The sequence below is a fragment of the Lytechinus variegatus genome, chromosome 4, assembly GCF_018143015.1.
Source record: "Lytechinus variegatus isolate NC3 chromosome 4, Lvar_3.0, whole genome shotgun sequence".
In the NCBI taxonomy this organism is placed as follows: Eukaryota; Metazoa; Echinodermata; class Echinoidea; order Temnopleuroida; family Toxopneustidae; genus Lytechinus; species Lytechinus variegatus.
In genome coordinates, this window is record NC_054743.1 from 45655570 (window position 1) to 45674225 (window position 18656).

Below are 18656 nucleotides of genomic sequence, written 5' to 3' on the forward strand. Positions count from 1 at the left end.
ACAGCGTTTTTACTGTGTAATTACCGCAGCGGGGGTGTGCTCGCGGGGTGCACGCTGCCAATACAATATGGATGCGGTCCCTTATGCTACACATAAAATGCAATCTGGTGTTCTCCCATTTTATTCTAAAAGGCTTGACATGACGTCTTGAGAGGGATATCAAAATTAAGCAGTCTTACAGTTTAAAGGAAAAACTTTGAAATATTAATAATTGAGTTCACAATGAATACTGGACAGGGGGGCAAAATGGGAGCAGAAAAATCTACCATTGTATCTTTCTGGCATCTTAATCAAATAAACAAGTCATTACAATAGAATATGACTATCAAATTTATAAAGGTTCCTCCATTGTAATTACTTCACACAGAGCTCTCTAAAACTAGAAGGCCATGAACCATTTACTAGCATGTTACAACATATATATATATAACACTTATTCAGTTTACACATGGTGATGGTAATAACAGTTCTCAATTACAACTAAGATCAAAAGAATAAAAAAATGATATCAATGTAGTTTCCCCCCTGTAATGTCTTCAAAGAAACATGCATTATTGAAAAACTTACATGTATGCTCTATAAATGACAATGATCAAAATTTAGTTATAAAAAGAAATAATGAATCTCTTAAGGCTAAACCTTTTAAAAAGCCTGTTGAAAAAAGGTGTACTAGTTCCTTTTGAATATAAACAATAAAACAAACAAAAATTATACAAATAACGACTAAAGGTGTTTCTTTTTCTAAACAGGGATTGTTTAAAAGTCTTACAAGAGCCATGATTTCTTGGCAATTGAGTTCACAACACTCCAAGTTAAAAGTAATTTAAATGCTTTGTAAATGAGCTAAAAAGCAGCTACAAGGTCTGATGTGCTTTCTTGAAAATCATATTCAGTGTCATTAACGATATCAACATCTACATTCATTTCAACACGATTACAGTCATCATCACTTGATTCCCCATGACTGCTTAAATTAGATAAGTCAGATATGTCAATATGAGGAACTCTATTATCTTGGCACGTATGGTCATCAGCCTGAACTGTAGGGGGTAGCAAATGCCCTATGAGGTGCCTTTTGTATGATGATCCACAGCTCAAAATTTCCTTACATTCTACACAAGCAAGTTTTGTGCAAGTAGATGTTAGTATACCATGGACTACTCTCAGGTGGCAAAATAGCCCGGAAATTCTTCCAGGAACTTTAGAAAGACATTTGCAGCAGATGAAAGATGACATGTTGATTATTTCTGGCAGCAGTTACTGGAGAAAAACAAAATGAATTATTAAATAATCAAAACACATCCCTGGAGATACATACACTTTGGGATGAGGCAAGAATTATTTGAAAGCAATTTTGTCAGTTGAAAAAATATAAATTCTACATATGGATAAACTTGGCTGTTAAAGGTGATAATGAACTATTGATAATTCTTTTTCAGAAATTTATTTTTCCCATTTCCTGTTATTTATTAAAATCTTACTACATGTATCATTTGTATTTTTTTCAGTCATGAATCAATTTTTCTTTTGTTGTCTTTATTTAATTTTTATTCATATTTTAATCTGTTTTTTCTTTTTTGTTTTAGTTGATTTTCTTAATATCAAGGTCTCATCATATCTTTCTAGGTGTAAACATAGTTTTTACTCTAAAATTCAAATTCAACAGTTTAGGAATATTAGCAAAGTTGTAATCAACTGAAAAAAATACAAACATGTACATGGTAGGCAATGTTTCAAAATTACCCATCATATAACATATTTTATTTAATATTTTGAATATCAATGATGATTAAAGCCTGTGTATAGCTTTGGTAAAAGGTCAACAATGTGATTGATAATCAAATATAATTCGATATAAAAGTCTTACTGAAGCATAGAGACCGCTAGATATTTTTCCAACCACCCCTTCTGAGAAAATTTCAAATGTTCAAATTTTGGATATCAGCACCTTCTCTCGGCGATGCTTATTTTTAAATTTAAATAAAATTTTCTTTGAGCATTTATCTAATATAAAGATTAGATATTCTTAATAACAGACAAAGAATATATCCAGAAAGTTTCAACCCATTCCATGCTCTGGAATAGGTTTTAATTGAAAAAAAAACATGCAGATATTTTATTTGGATTGGGCACCCGATCAAATTAAATTTTCATGTAAATCGCAAAGTTTATCCTGTAAAATACATTTTCATTTCATATCCTCCACCTCATAACTGTTATAGGGCATATCCATTCATATAAGCTAGCAATGAATTGGAATAGTGATAGGTGCATTTCGGTGGATTTACCAAAACTATACACAGGCTTTACAACTAGAATACAAAATATTCACACCTGTACAGAGAATTTTTTGATGAGTTTTAGCCTCGGTCCCATCTTTGGAATAAGCTCTTTAATTTCCTCGCTCTCCAACAGCCAGAAACTATCATCATCAATTCCATTTACTGTTTGTGGAGAAACAAATATTTGAAAAGAAATAAATAAAAAGCTTAAATGTGAAGTACTTCACATTTATGATAAACAAGTGGATCCCCTCTGGCAGTTTCGCCTGGATCACATAATTCATCATTGCAGCAGTGCTGACTTTGAAAACAACTACATGTAAAACAGAGAGGGAAAAAGTACACATGCATTTGATAATGATTATAGCATGTTGACTTTGACCTGAGATCACATTTGTCCATTTGCTGATACTTGATTTATGTGAGAAGGATATAAGCCTACTTGCAAAATATTCTTCAAAAATTAAAAATGTTATATTTGATTAAGAATAAGATTTCAGTGATGTCACTCCAACATGGACGAAATTTGACCCTTAATGATCTTTGACCTTGATCATGTGACCTAACACTCATACAAGATTATCAGCAATACTTAATAACCTTTTAAGCCTCATGAAATATGCCCTTATACTTTTAAAGTAATGAACATAAAAAATTGAGCATTTTCTAAGTACATTGACCCTGAATTACCTTTGACCTTAATCGTGTGACCTTTAAACTCATGCAGGATGATCAGTAATACTTGGTTACCCCTATGTCCAAGTTCATGAATTAGGTCCATATATTGTTTAAGTTATAACATTTACAAAAAAAAGCATATTTTATGTTTATTGACCCCAAATGACCTAGGCCTAGATCTTTAATCTAGATCTAGTAGAATCATAAAATGAAACTGTATGAAGTGCAGAAATGGTGATGGCTAATTTAGTCTTAGACATACCAATTTGTATTAACATTATTGGTTATCTGCGCAACCCCCCCCCCCCCTGGGCATCAATGGCATGCGCCTATAGCCCTAGGCCCGAAAGCTTCCTGGCTAAGCCAAGGATGGCCCTCGGTGCCGGCAGGGCAGGTTGTCACGGGCGAACGGTACCGTTAACTTCAATGACGTCGTCGGCCTAGGCTAGAATCTACGAACAACGGTAGATTGTGAGTCGGCCAATTGATTTTCAGCCATTCAAGTTTAATATTTATAAAGACAAAGGTAAAACGCTACAAAGAAAAAAAACGAAACTCATCTTCGAAAGTTTCAATGAGGTCTTCATGGTCCCATTCTTTTAATAAGATTTGCCAGGTCGCCATCCTGATTCTGGTCAGTCACTCTTAACTTCAAGATCTTGCGAGCGCAACTGGGTCTGCGTACGTACCGGTGGCGCTGGCCCGCGCCGGCCGCCTGTAGCTAGCTCTCGAACGTAATGCACGTGGCCACGCGCGCTGCGCTGTGTGGTCTCTGATCTGCACATGTACCGTCAGTACATGTGTTCAATCGCATGATGACCGTCGCCATTTTTCAAACGGTAGAAAGAAATGTAAAAAGAAAATGTGAAACACCGGGGTAAAACATCGCGTTTCTTTTGTTTATTGAGGGGGGGGGGGGGAAGCAATCAAGTGAGAGTGTTATTTTTTTATATATGCAGCTGCATAAAAGATCGGTCATATAGGGCAAGTATGTTTCAGAGCTAACACCTTTTTTCTCCTGTTGTTTTTATGATTTTGATTAATTAGCACGCATAAATTTAAGGATATCCACCTTGATGCACCGTGAAGCCTAATATAGCCTAAAATGTCAAGTGATTTACACATGGACTTACAACATTTTGCAATTTGATGATTTGACAACTGAAGTTCGCTGTGCTTAACGAAATTTAGATTAAAGAATGCAAATATATAATCCTTGCAGAATGATTAGGCCTTTCATATTTTTTTTACATAATAGCCAAAAAATACAAGAACTGAGAAGTGCATAAAGAAATATTATTACAGAAAATGGGACTTTCTGCCTGTCTATGTTATGACTCACTAATAGTTTATTGAAGTGGCTACACTGGCTGCCCCAAAAATAAAATGTTATTATTATTATTCATTGATATTAGGCCTACATAATTAAAGTTTGTATAATTATGTGCAACACTTAACCAAAAACCTTGCAAAAAAAGTTTGAATAATAAGATATTAAGTAAACATCAGAATTATACATTTTGGCAAGGCATGAAGAATGTAATTCTTACCGTTATTACATAATAAAATTACATTGCAACAACTAAAACATTTACAAAAGGAAGCATACTGAAATATACTTTAAAATTCTACATTTTACAAGACATGTGAAATGTAATTTTTTACAAATATTTCTTAAATATTACTTAATGAAATTGCATTGTAACATTTGTTACATATTTATTAAGCAAAACATTCACAAAAAGAAGTTTACATAATAAAATATTGAGTAAACATTATAATTTTACATTTTACAAGGCATGTGAAATGTAATTTTTACAAATATGTCTTAAATATTACCTAATGAAATAATATTGTGACACTTGTTACATATTTATAAGCAAAAACATTTACAAAAGGAAGTTTACAAAATGAAATATTAAGTAAACTTTAAAATTTTACATTTTACAAGACATGTGAAATGTAATTTTTACAAATATTTCTTAAATATTATTTAATAAAATTGCATTGTAACACTTGTTACATATTTATTAAGCAAAACATTCGCAAAAGGAAGTTTACATAATGAAATATTAAGTAAACATTAAAGTTTTACATTTTACAAGACATGTGAAATGTAATTTTCACAAATACTTGTTAAATTTTACCTAATGAAATTAATTTGCAACGATTTTTACAAATATTAAGCAAAATTTTACAAAAGAAAGTTTACATAATGAAATATTAAGTAAACATTTCTCTGTGTGTAGGGTAAAGATTGTGCTAAGTGTTGAAATTCCAATTTGGGTGGCAAAATTGTTATAAAATGCTTGAATGTATCCATTTTATTTCAATTGACTAAAAGTGCAAGGGAAATGTATGAGTATTGTTTCGCAGGGTAAGTTTGATTTTGCCCTTTTCCCGAGCATTTCTGCGCAAATAGATTTCTGCGAGCTCTACAGAAATGGACAGTGCTCACTCAAGTGTAACATTCTGACAAAACTTTTACTTTCATTGGATAGATGAGACCCAAACCCAAGATTATATGTGAAAAAAATACTCACATGTTGTATATTTTTTAATTCCCAGGGCTTCTTCAAAGTGTAAACTTTTTTGATACGCACTGTATATGTATTAATACAAACACACACACACACATATATATATATATATGTGTGTGTGTGTGTGTATTAATACACACATAATAATTTCATCTGATCTTGGATTTCAAGGGTGAAAGATTATTCTTTATATTTATTTTGGTGTTGTTTAACATTCTTGTACAAATCCTTGCATTCTGACACCAAGAACACCAACCTGTGCTGTTTTATCTTCGAGATACCATTATATAATATGGCATAAAATGTATAAAAGGTCAATGACCTTTGGCTTTACATTTTATGGGTGAATGTGCATTCTATGTCCTTAATTTTATTTATTTGATCTTCTGATCAGAATCTGTGCATTTTAACACAATAATCACCAACCTGTGCCTTTCCATCTCAGAGATACCATTATACAGTATGATGTATATAATGTAAAAAGGTCATTGACCTTTTGAAAGCTTTGACCTTGAATTTTATTGGTGAATGTCCATTCTAGGTACTCACATTTATTCTATTTTATCTTCTTGTAAGAATCTATACATTTTGACACCATGATCACCAGCCTGTACCTTATCATCTCAGAAATACCATTATACAGTAAGGTATATAATGTAAAAAAAGGTCACTGACTTTTGAAAGGCTTTGACCTTGAATTTCATTGGTAAATGAGCACTATATAGGTACTTTATTTGATTTTATTTGAACTTCTTGTAAGAATTTGTGCATTTTGACACCATTATCACCAACCTGCGCCTTACCATCTCAGAGATACCATTAAATATTATATATGAAAAGGTAATTGACCTTTTACCTTGAAAAAAACACTTTCCCCAACCCGTATTTCTCCTAACTTTTTTTTGGTAAATGTTGACACCCATACCTACTCAAATCAGTTGAAAAACCATTTCCAATAATTTTATTCCAGATTGGCTCTTTTGACGTCTAATTTAGGGATACTAATTGTTCGATTTTGTCAGTAGTGAGAAATTACATTTAGTCAGGTCCTTTGATCACCATTCAATAACCATTCAAGAAAAAAAAACATTTAAAAGTGGAATTGACTATTGTAGTTTATATAAGGCATCGCAGCCTCATGGGACAATTTGACGAGCATTATGGTTTCATTTAGTACTGTCCCTAATACATATAAAGATCTCTTACTATATTTTACCTTTACTGTTGATGCCATAGACGATGCTGTTGAGTAGAAGTCATCATGATAATGACTGTCGAGTGTGAGGTTCTTCAGATGATTCATCCTACAGATGAACTGAGCGAAATCACGTGATGCAGACGGACGTTCACTGAGATCCTCATCGAGAACAAGAGTCTCAATCTGATAAAATAGTAACATGAAAATGAATTCAAAATTACTTTACATTCTTTACAATCCAATGTGTATTGAAATCATTTTAACATTATCAATCATTAATATCAACAGCACGATAAGACACTTATGTTTTATGACAGTTTTCAAGGTAAAACAGCGATGAAATATACCAAAAACGATAAAATCAACAATGAAAATTTAATTTACTTTCCTTTATGCGTGTTTCTTACAACATCATACCCCTCATTTAGGAAATTATCATCCCGTTTATTAACTGAAAATTGAAGTAGGAATAAAAAAAACTTGTTAAAAGCTGTTACACACGGCTCATTTCGCACTGCAGCATCATGTAACCACTGTGTACAAAAAACCAAACCGTCCCCAGAGTTAAAAAGAAAACTTTTAAAATATCTTTTGCCCTATTTTTATCTTTTGAAAGATATTTCTCACTATTGGACTTAAACAGTAGAGAACTGCAAATTGCAAACGGTTTACCATACAAAATATAACCAATATGCTTTTATGTCTTAACCGTTACATAAAATGTTCATATTGCATTATAATAAATTGAAATAAGAAAATGGAACATTGTTCGATTTTGTCGGTAGTGAGAAATTACATTTAGTCAGGTCCTTTGATCACAATTCAATAACAATTCAAGAAAAAAAAACATCAAAAGTGGAATTGACTATTGTAGTTTATACAAGGCATCGCAGCCTCAAGGGAAAATTTGACGAGCATTATGGTTTCATTTAGTACTGTCCCTATACATATAAAGATATCTTACTATATTTTACCTTTGAAGTTGATGCCATAGACGATGCTGTTGAGTAGAAGTCATCATGATAATGACTGTCGAGTGTGAGGTTCTTCAGATGATTCATCCTACAGATGAACTGAGCGAAATCACGTGATGCAGACGGACGTTCACTGAGATCCTCATCGAGAACAAGAGTCTCAATCTGATAAAATAGTAACATGAAAATTAATTCAAAATTACTTTACATTCTTTACAATCCAATGTGTATTGAAATTATTTTAACATTATCAATCATTAATATCAACAGCACGATAAGACATTAATGTTTTATGACAGTTTTCAAGGTAAAACAGCGATGAAATATACGAAAAACGGCAAAATCAACAACAATAATTTTTTTTTTACATTCCTATATGAGTGTTTCCTACAACATCATACTCCTCAAAGCAGAAATCATTTTTAACAGCTGTTACACACGGCTCATTTCGCATTGCTGCATCATGTAACCACTGTATACCAAAAAGCAAATCGTCCCCAGAGTTAAAAAAAAAATATTTTCTAAATATCTTTTGCCATGTTTTTATCTCTCGACAGATATTTCTTACTATTAAACTTAAAACAATAGAGAATTGCAAATTGCAAGCGGTTTATCATACAAAATATAATCAATATGCCTTTATGTCTTAACCGTTACGTAAAATGTTAATATTGCATTATAATAAATTGAAATAAAAAAATTAAACATTGTTCGATTTTGTCGGTAGTGAGAAATTACATTTAGTCAGGTCCTTTGATCACAATTCAATAACCATTCAAGTAAAAAAAACATCAAAAGTGGAATTGACTATTGTAGTTTATATAAGGCATCGCAGCCTCATGGGACAATTTGACGAGCATTATGGTTTCATTTAGTACTGTCCCTATACATATAAAGATCTCTTACTATATTTTACCTTTGAAGTTGATGCCATAGACGATGCTGTTGAGTAGAAGTCATCATGATAATGACTGTCGAGTGTGAGGTTCTTCAGATGATTCATCCTACAGATGAACTGAGCGAAATCACGTGATGCAGACGGACGTTCACTGAGATCCTCATCGAGAACAAGAGTCTCAATCTGATAAAATAGTAACATGAAATTAATTCAAAATTACTTTACATTCTTTACAATCCAATGTGTATTGAAATTATTTTAACATTATCAATCATTAATATCAACAGCACGATAAGACATTAATGTTTTATGACAGTTTTCAAGGTAAAACAGCGATGAAATATACGAAAAACGGCAAAATCAACAACAATAATTTTTTTTTTACATTCCTTTATGAGTGTTTCCTACAACATCATACTCCTCAAAGCAGAAATCATTTTTAACAGCTGTTACACACGGCTCATTTCGCATTGCTGCATCATGTAACCACTGTATACCAAAAAGCAAATCGTCCCCAGAGTTAAAAAAAAATATTTTTTAAATATCTTTTGCCATGTTTTTATCTCTCGACAGATATTTCTTACTATTAAACTTAAAACAATAGAGAATTGCAAATTGCAAGCGGTTTATCATACAAAATATAATCAATATGCTTTTATGTCTTAACCGTTACGTAAAATGTTCATATTGCATTATAATAAATTGAAATAAGAAAATTAAACATTGTTCGATTTTGTCGGTAGTGAGAAATTACATTTAGTCAGGTCCTTTGATCACAATTCAATAACCATTCAAGAAAAAAAAAACATTTAAAAGTGGAATTGACTATTGTAGTTTATATAAGGCATCGCAGCCTCATGGGACAATTTGACGAGCATTATGGTTTCATTTAGTACTGTCCCTATACATATAAAGATCTCTTACTATATTTTACCTTTAAAGTTGACGCCATAGACGATGCTGTTGAGTAGAAGTCATCATGATAATGACTGTCGAGTGTGAGGTTCTTCAGATGATTCATCCTACAGATGAACTGAGCGAAATCACGTGATGCAGACGGACGTTCACTGAGATCCTCATCGAGAACAAGAGTCTCAATCTGATAAAATAGTAACATGAAAATTAATTCAAAATTACTTTACATTCTTTACAATCCAATGTGTATTGAAATTATTTTAACATTATCAATCATTAATATCAACAGCACGATAAGACATTTATGTTTTATGACAGTTTTCAAGGTAAAACAGCGATGAAATATACGAAAAACGGCAAAATCAACAATAATTTTTTTTTTACATTCCTTTATGAGTGTTTCCTACAACATCATACTCCTCAAAGCAGAAATCATTTTTAACAGCTGTTACACACGGCTCATTTCGCATTGCTGCATCATGTAACCACTGTATACCAAAAAGCAAATCGTCCCCAGAGTTAAAAAAAATATTTTTTTAAATATCTTTTGCCATGTTTTTATCTCTCGACAGATATTTCTTACTATTAAACTTAAAACAATAGAGAATTGCAAATTGCAAGCGGTTTATCATACAAAATATAATCAATATGCTTTTATGTCTTAACCGTTACGTAAAATGTTCATATTGCATTATAATAAATTGAAATAAGAAAATTAAACATTGTTCGATTTTGTCGGTAGTGAGAAATTACATTTAGTCAGGTCCTTTGATCACAATTCAATAACCATTCAAGTAAAAAAAAAACATCAAAAGTGGAATTGACTATTGTAGTTTATATAAGGCATCGCAGCCTCATGGGACAATTTGACGAGCATTATGGTTTCATTTAGTACTGTCCCTATACATATAAAGATCTCTTACTATATTTTACCTTTGAAGTTGATGCCATAGACGATGCTGTTGAGTAGAAGTCATCATGATAATGACTGTCGAGTGTGAGGTTCTTCAGATGATTCATCCTACAGATGAACTGAGCGAGATCACGTGATGCAGACGGACGTTCACTGAGATCCTCCTTGAGAACAAGAGTCTCAATCTGATAAAATAGTAACATGAAAATGAATTCAAAATTACTTTACATTCTTTACAATCCAATGTGTATTGAAATTATTTTAACATTATCAATCATTAATATCAACAGCACGATAAGACATTTATGTTTTATGACAGTTTTCAAGGTAAAACAGCGATGAAATATACGAAAAACGGCAAAATCAACAACAATAATTTTTTTTACATTCCTTTATGAGTGTTTCCTACAACATCATACTCCTCAAAGCAGAAATCATTTTTAACAGCTGTTACACACGGCTCATTTCGCATTGCTGCATCATGTAACCACTGTATACCAAAAAGCAAATCGTCCCCAGAGTTAAAAAAAATATATTTTTTTAAATATCTTTTGCCATGTTTTTATCTCTCGACAGATATTTCTTACTATTAAACTTAAAACAATAGAGAATTGCAAATTGCAAGCGGTTTATCATACAAAATATAATCAATATGCTTTTATGTCTTAACCGTTACGTAAAATGTTCATATTGCATTATAATAAATTGAAATAAGAAAATTAAACATTGTTCGATTTTGTCGGTAGTGAGAAATTACATTTAGTCATGTCCTTTGATCACAATTCAATAACAATTCAAGAAAAAAATCATTACAAAGCGGAATTGACAATTGTAGTTTATATAAGGCATCGCAGTGTCATGAGACAATTTGAAGAGCATTATGGTTTCATTCAGTACTGTCCCTTTACATATAAATACCTCTTACTATATATTACCTTTGTAGTTGATGCCATCGACGATGATGTTGAGTAGAAGTCGTCATGATGATAACCATAGAGTGTGAGGTTCTTCAGATGATTCATCTTACAGATGAACTGAGCGAGATCACGTGATGCAGACGGACGTTCACTGAGATCCTCCTTGAGAACAAGAGTCTCAATCTGATAAAATAGTAACATGAAAATGAATTCAAAATTACTTTACATTCTTTACAATCCAATGTGTATTGAAATTATTTTAACATTATCAATCATTAATATCAACAGCACGATAAGACACTTATGTTTTATGACAGTTTTCAAGGTAAGACAGCGATGATATATACCAAAAACGATAAAATCAACAACAATGAAAATTTAATTTACTTTCCTTTATGCGTGTTTCTTACAACATCATACCCCTCATTTAGGAAATTATCATCCCGTTTATTAACTGAAAATTGAAGTAGGAATAAAAAAAATTGTTAAAAGCTGTTACACACGGCTCATTTTGCAGTGCAGCATCATGTAGCCACTGTGTACCAAAAACCAAACCGTCCCCAGAGTTAAAAAGAAAACTTTTAAAATATCTTTTGCCCTATTTTTATCTTTTGAAAGATATTTCTCACTATTGGACTTAGACAGTAGAGAATTGCAAATTGCAAGTGGTTTATCATACAAAATATAACCAATATGCTTTTATGTCTTAACCGTTACATAAAATGTTCATATTGCATTATAATAAATTGAAATAAGAAAATTAAACATTGTTCGATTTTGTCGGTAGTGAGAAATTACATTTAGTCATGTCCTTTGATCACAATTCAATAACAATTCAAGAAAAAAATCATTACAAAGCGGAATTGACTATTGTAGTTTATATAAGGCATCGCAGAGTCATAAGACAATTTGAAGAGCATTATGGTTTCATTAAGTACTGTCCCTTTACATATAAATACCTCTTACTATATATTACCTTTGTAGTTGATGCCATCGACGATGATGTTGAGTAGAAGTCATCATGATGAAAACCATTGAGTGTGAGGTTCTTCAGATGATTCATCTTACATATGAACTGAGCGAGATCACGTGATGCAGATGGACGTTCACTGAGATCCTCGTAGAGAACAAGAGACTCAATCTGATAAAATAGTAACATGAAAATGAATTCAATATTACTTTACATTCTTTACAATCCAATGTGTATTGAAATCATATTAACCTTATTAATGATTAATTTCAACAACACAATAAGACACTAATGTTTTATGACAGTTTTCAAGGTAAAACAGCGATGAAATATACAAACAAGTGGAATGCCTCTGGCCGTCTCACCTGCATCACGCAATTCAACATAGCAGTATTGCTGACTTTGAAAACTACTATAACTCGCACAAGATGTTCATTAACACTTGGGTACTCTTATTTCCACGTTTTATGAACTAGACCAATACACTTACAGAGATAGGATGGTAATTCAACAAATACCCCCAATGTGGTCAAAATCCATTGACCTCACATGACCTTTGACCTTGTTCATGTGACCTGAAACTTACACAGGATATTCAATGATACTTGATTACTCTTATGTCCAAGTTTCAAAAGTCAGATCAATAAACTTGCAAAGTTATGATGGTAATTCAACAGATACCCCCATTATGGCCTACGCACAGGATGTTCAGTGATACTTGATTACTCTTATGTCCAAGATTTATGAACTAGACCAACATACGTTCAAAGTTTTGATTGTAATTCAACAGATACCCCCAAATCGGCCAAAGTTCATTGACCCTTAATGACCTTTGACCTTGGTTATGTGACATGAAACTCACGCAGGATATTTAGTGATACATGATTGAACTTATGTCCAAGTTTAATGAACTAGGTCGATATATTTTCTAAGTTTTGATGACATTTCAAAAACTTAACCTCAGGTTCAGATTTTGATGTTGATTCCCCCAACATGGTTTGAGTTCATTGACCCTAAATGACCTTTGACCTTAGTCATGTGACATGAAACTCTGATAGGAATTCAGTAATACCTGATTAACCCTATGGCCAAGTTTTATGAACTAGGTCCATATACTTTTTAAGTTAGGATGTCATTTCAAAAACTTAACCTCAGGTTAAGATTTGATGTTGACGCCGCCGCCGTCGGAAAAGCGGCGCTTATAGTCTCACTCTGCTATATATCGGTAATGAAAATCATAAGATCACTATGCTCGATCTGTATGAAAATCGAAAATCATAAGCCAGAAAAAATTGGAACCAGTGTGATTCGAACCAGTGGCGTAGCTAGGATTTTTTTCCCGGGGGGTCCTTGCTTTTTCAGGGGGGGGGTGCACCGGCCATTTTCCGGTGTGTGTCTATGTGGCCACAAGGGCGGATCCGACTTTCGCCAATAGGGGACCAGGCCAGAAATTATCTTCACCTATATCAGTCACTTCTTAGTTTTATTCTTATAAAACAACATAAACATAAAATAATATCATAAGCCTTATAAAAAGTGTGAGCGCGAAGCGCGAGCGAATTTGTTTTTTACTTTAATACATTTTTCCTGAAAATTTAATTTTCTGGGCAATGTTATGTGTGATCCTGAACAAGATTCGTATGTACCCCCGAGCGCGAACAGAAATTTGTATCAAATGTTCTAGCGAAAAGGGACCTGTTAAGGACTGCTTACAGTTGAATAATGCGAGCGCGAAGTGCGAGCAAATTTTTTTTGACATTCCGACCTAAAAAAGGTAATTCTAATTCTAAGCACTTTTTGTATTAATTAATGGGATAGGTATGTAACTAAACAATTGATGCGAGCGCGAAGCGCAAGAGGAAGAAAATTGAGATTTTAGACCTAAAAGCGGGACACTCTATTCATATTTTGTAAGTCATAAATAGGATATAGTCAATTGGGTATCATTAATAATGCGATCGTGAAGCGTGAGCAGACAATTATTGATATTCTGATGTAAAACTGGATATATAAAGAACATGCAGGCTATCGCGCATGTTTTATATTTAGACCTAAAATCTGGGCTTTCTGAACACACTTCTTTAATGGAACATTATGGAATACACGTAGACAATATAAACTTGGCAAATCAAACAATGTGACCACGCAGCGTGAGCTTAAAATGCTGATATGTAGACCATAAAACGGACATTTTACAGAGCACCTTAATTTGTAAATGAAAAAAAATAATGAAAGCTCGATGTCCGAGTTAAAATATGTTTTGCATATTGACTTCAAAACTTGCTCCACATCAGCCTATTGAGCAAGATATGAATCCCATCGAACAGGCAATTATGGCGCGAAGTGCCAGCAAAAATTCTATATAGTAACATGAACATATCTTATTTAATTGCAAGTCTTCCCCTCACATTATTCCAATCACTCGTCTTTCTCCTCTTCTTTTTTGTTCTGTCTTTTTTTCTTCTTTTTCCCTTTTTTCTTTTCTTTTTGTTTTGCTCTGCCAATTTTTTCTGGGGGGGGGGGCACCTGGGGGGGGGGCACACCAAATCTCAGGGGCACGTGCCCCCCAGGCCCCCCCCCCCCCCCGTAGCTACGCCACTGATTCGAACCTGCCATCTACTGCTTTCCGGGCAGCGACTCAACCACCAGGCTATTCTGGTTCACGGCTAAGCTACGATGAACTGGAATTCAAATACCCTCGGTCCTCCTCTTTCTGACTCATTACTATTCAAATGCCGTCCGCCGTGGACAATAGATAAATAGTAAATTAGGAGGCTTTTATAGGAGGAAATCATAATTTGTTTAACAAATTTTCGGCATTACTCCTATTTGTTTAAGATCAGTATGCTCGATCTGTAATGAAAAACATAATACCGAGGGTATTTGAATTCCAGGGGGGCACTATTTTCTTCTTGTCTTGTTCGGTCACGACCAACATAGCAGCAAGGAAAAACCCGTCCTTTTGGATATATTCTGGAACTTGATTAATTTTGGAATATATGATTTTTGGACAACTATAGTCGAGGTATGTGAAAGATTTTAGAAATATTATCGAAGCTTAACTCGTCAGTAACATTTATAACTTTTGCTCATTTGTACTTTGAATATGGCGGTTAGAGACGCCGTACGTGACACGTATTCTGAGAAAACTGATTACGTCACAGCACAGGTCACGGACAGTGGCGTACCGTGGGTCACGGCATGGGGGGGGGCACCAGCAAAAATTTCGGGTCACTTAGGGAGCGCGCGAAGCGCCCTCAGTTGTCATGTATTCTGACCTAAAAGAGATATCTTAAGGACATGCAGTGCCATTAAACGGATATGTATCTCACTTATTAAATAATGCGAGCGCGAAGCGCGAGATGAAAATTTTTGATATTGAGGGCTAAAAATGGACATTAAAAGGAAATTGTTTTGTAATCATGATACTTAACTGTCTCGCTAAACAAACAATGCGAGCGCAAAGCGCGAGCTAAGATTTGTGTATATACTGACCCTAAACCAGGAAATATTAAGGATTATATTTTAGAATCCATTAAGAGTATAAATATCTCACCATAGTCATCTAATGCTAGTGCCATCCTTTGCTGATTTTGTTAGAATTACATCTAAATACAGTCATGAAGCACCTTTTGTAGTCATGTAATCATGATTATCATACGCATCTTATCAATCAAATACTGCAAGCGCAAAAGTGCGAGCTGAAAATTGAGGAAATATAGACCTGAAGAGGGGCATTCTAAGGGTTGTTTGTAGGAATTCTCTAAGACCCTACGTATTTGACTAACCAAATGATGCGAGCGCGAAGCGCTAGCTGAAATTTTTTATATATTGACCCCAAACATGGATATTTTAAGGACTATAGTTAGGAATTCATTAAGTCAGAGTATATATCTCAACATAGTCATCTAATGCGAGTGCCAAGCGCTTGCTGAGTTTGTTAGAATTGCATTTAAACACATGGAGCACTTTTTGAAGTCATTGTAATCATGATTATCATACGCATCTCACTAATGAAATACTGCGAGCGCGAAGCGCGTGCTGAAAATCTAGGAAATTTAGACACGAGGAGGAGCATTCTAATGATTCTTAGTAGGAATTCACTAAGAACCCACGTATTTCACTAACCAAATGATGCGAGTTCGAAGCACGAGCTAATTTTTTTTGATATTCAGATCAGAAAAATTGACATTTTAAGGACTGATTTTAGGAGTTCATGAAGAGCAGAAATCTCACCAATCCACTAATACGTACGTTAGCACGGAAGGAAATGTTTTATTTTAAGACCTTTAGGGCAACAGCTTTCAGTAGTCATGAAAAAGAATATATTACTACTTAAAACAATAATAACTCTAATTGCGAGGAAATATATTATTTTGTTGTATATTGATTTGAAAACGAGAGGCTTTAGTACAGCAGCTTTATATATCTCGTTAAACAGTCTATGCGAGCTCCTGGAAAAATGAAGACAGAATTAAGCAAATAATGTTTCTTAAAGTTATGAAAAAATGCTTCTTGTGTTATAAGTGCGTCCCAGAATAAACGAAAATTGAGATTTAGCGATCATTTATCATAACTTAATCATAATAATAATAGACAAATGACCTACCAATTTAAAGCTTAGAATCTCCTCTTTCATCTGATATTACTTAGGTTATTTCTTATTCACGCATGAGTGAAAAAACAATTTGAAGAAAGGATACCAAAAACTCATTTGGCGGGGGGTATCTGGGTTTCAAAAAGAAAACCACATTTCTGAAATGTTCAATATCTGCTCTTTAATTTGGTACCTAAATTACAGAAAATGGTCAAGAAATAAAAAAGTTCTGGTCATTTGAAATAAGGCTTGTATTTCCATAATTTCATGAGATAAACGTGTTTTCACCGGTTTCCCACAGAAGCTTTCGCATGGTGAACAAAAGATTTAATGCTTGGCTGATCGTCAACAAAACAGAGTGTCGAGTGAGTTTGAAAGCCAGCCTGGAGAACCTCTTCATTTTTTGAAATTATTGAAATTCAAGCCTTATTTCAAATGACCAGAACTTTGTTATTTTTTGACCATTTTCTGTAATTTAGGTATCAAATTAAAGAAGAGATATTGAACTCTTCAAAAATGTGGTTTTCTTTTTGAAACCCGTATAACCCCCGCTAAATGAGTTTTTGATATCCTTTCTTCAAATTGTATTTGCTCACTCATGCGTGAATGAAAATAATCTAAGTAATATCAGATGAAAGAGGAGATTCTAAGCTTTAAATTGGTAGGTCATTTGTCTATTTTATTTATGATTAAGTTATGATAAATGATCGCTAAATCTCGGTTTCGTTTTTTCTGGGACGCACTGTATAACATAATATAACACTATAATAAACAACAATTTATTCTTTTCCCCACTACGTTTCTTTTCCTTTTTCCCTCTTTTTCTCCTTTTCCCCGTTTTTTTTTGCCAGCCGATTGGGGGGGGGGGGCAAGTGCCCCCCATGCCCCCCGTAGTTACGCCACTGGGAACGGAGCAGATCGTCATGCAAGCCTGTCTTCATAAGGCATCGCGACAACCCACAAGAAAATGATAAAAACTTTGGTAATGAACTTATGTACAAAGCACTCTCGCGAGTAGTTCCGAGAAACGAAATCACAGGAATTCAGAAAATCGGAGAATTGTGGCGAATTTACCTGTTAAGTCAAAACTCTCGAATCAATCTCATTACCAATGGTCTGAACTTGAATAATGCAATTGTGGCTGTATTTGACACTAACCCTTTCGTTAGCCAAGGTGAAGATACACTTCGCCTTCTCGGGAAAGACGTACCGCTATCAGCAAGTGGTACCTTAATAACAGATGAACTAGAGAAAGTGTAGTGCAAAGTTGTAGGAAAAGTCTCGCTACAGCGACTACGAATTCATGGCAGACTGACGGACTGTTTGACAGGAGATCGTGTAGTCTACATCGAGAAACCTACACACTCCTTACCTAGACACATCATGTTTGGCCTCTTCAGAGGAAGAGTGTATCACTCTGGACAAGATTCGATCAATGCCTCAACAGTGACCTGCTCGAACTGTCTCGAAGCCGGACATCACCGATCCCATTGTACCAAGGATGTGACCAGCAAACAATGCAACTAATCAGGTCACATTGCTCGTGAATGCAGGGAGGATTTTCCTCCACTCCAGAGCACCAGTGATGCCCCTCTACCCCGAGACCAGGGGAGCGTTTCATGAAAGGACTTGTCGGACGTTTTATCCGACAAGTCCCATTTTATCCCACAGTTACTATAGTAACAATGCCTCTCAGCCAATCAGAATCAAGGAAAGATGTCAGATCTGACAACTTGTCGGACAAAAATGTTGATGAAACAGTCCCCAGAGGCAC

At 34.1% G+C, this 18656-nt stretch overlaps 1 protein-coding gene across 1 annotated transcript; it reads right to left on the reverse strand.

Moving 5' to 3' along the window:
• Nucleotides 1-5708: 5708 nt before the first annotated feature.
• LOC121413022 lies at nt 5709-18373 on the reverse strand. The gene is made up of 9 exons (XM_041605787.1): nt 18344-18373; nt 12292-12456; nt 11334-11498; nt 10419-10583; nt 9505-9669; nt 8589-8753; nt 7673-7837; nt 6707-6881; nt 5709-5770 (listed from the first exon to the last, which is right to left on the reverse strand). The coding sequence occupies exons 1-9, from the start codon at nt 18371-18373 to the stop codon at nt 5709-5711; spliced, it is 1257 nt and encodes a 418-aa protein (XP_041461721.1).
• Nucleotides 18374-18656: the final 283 nt, after the last annotated feature.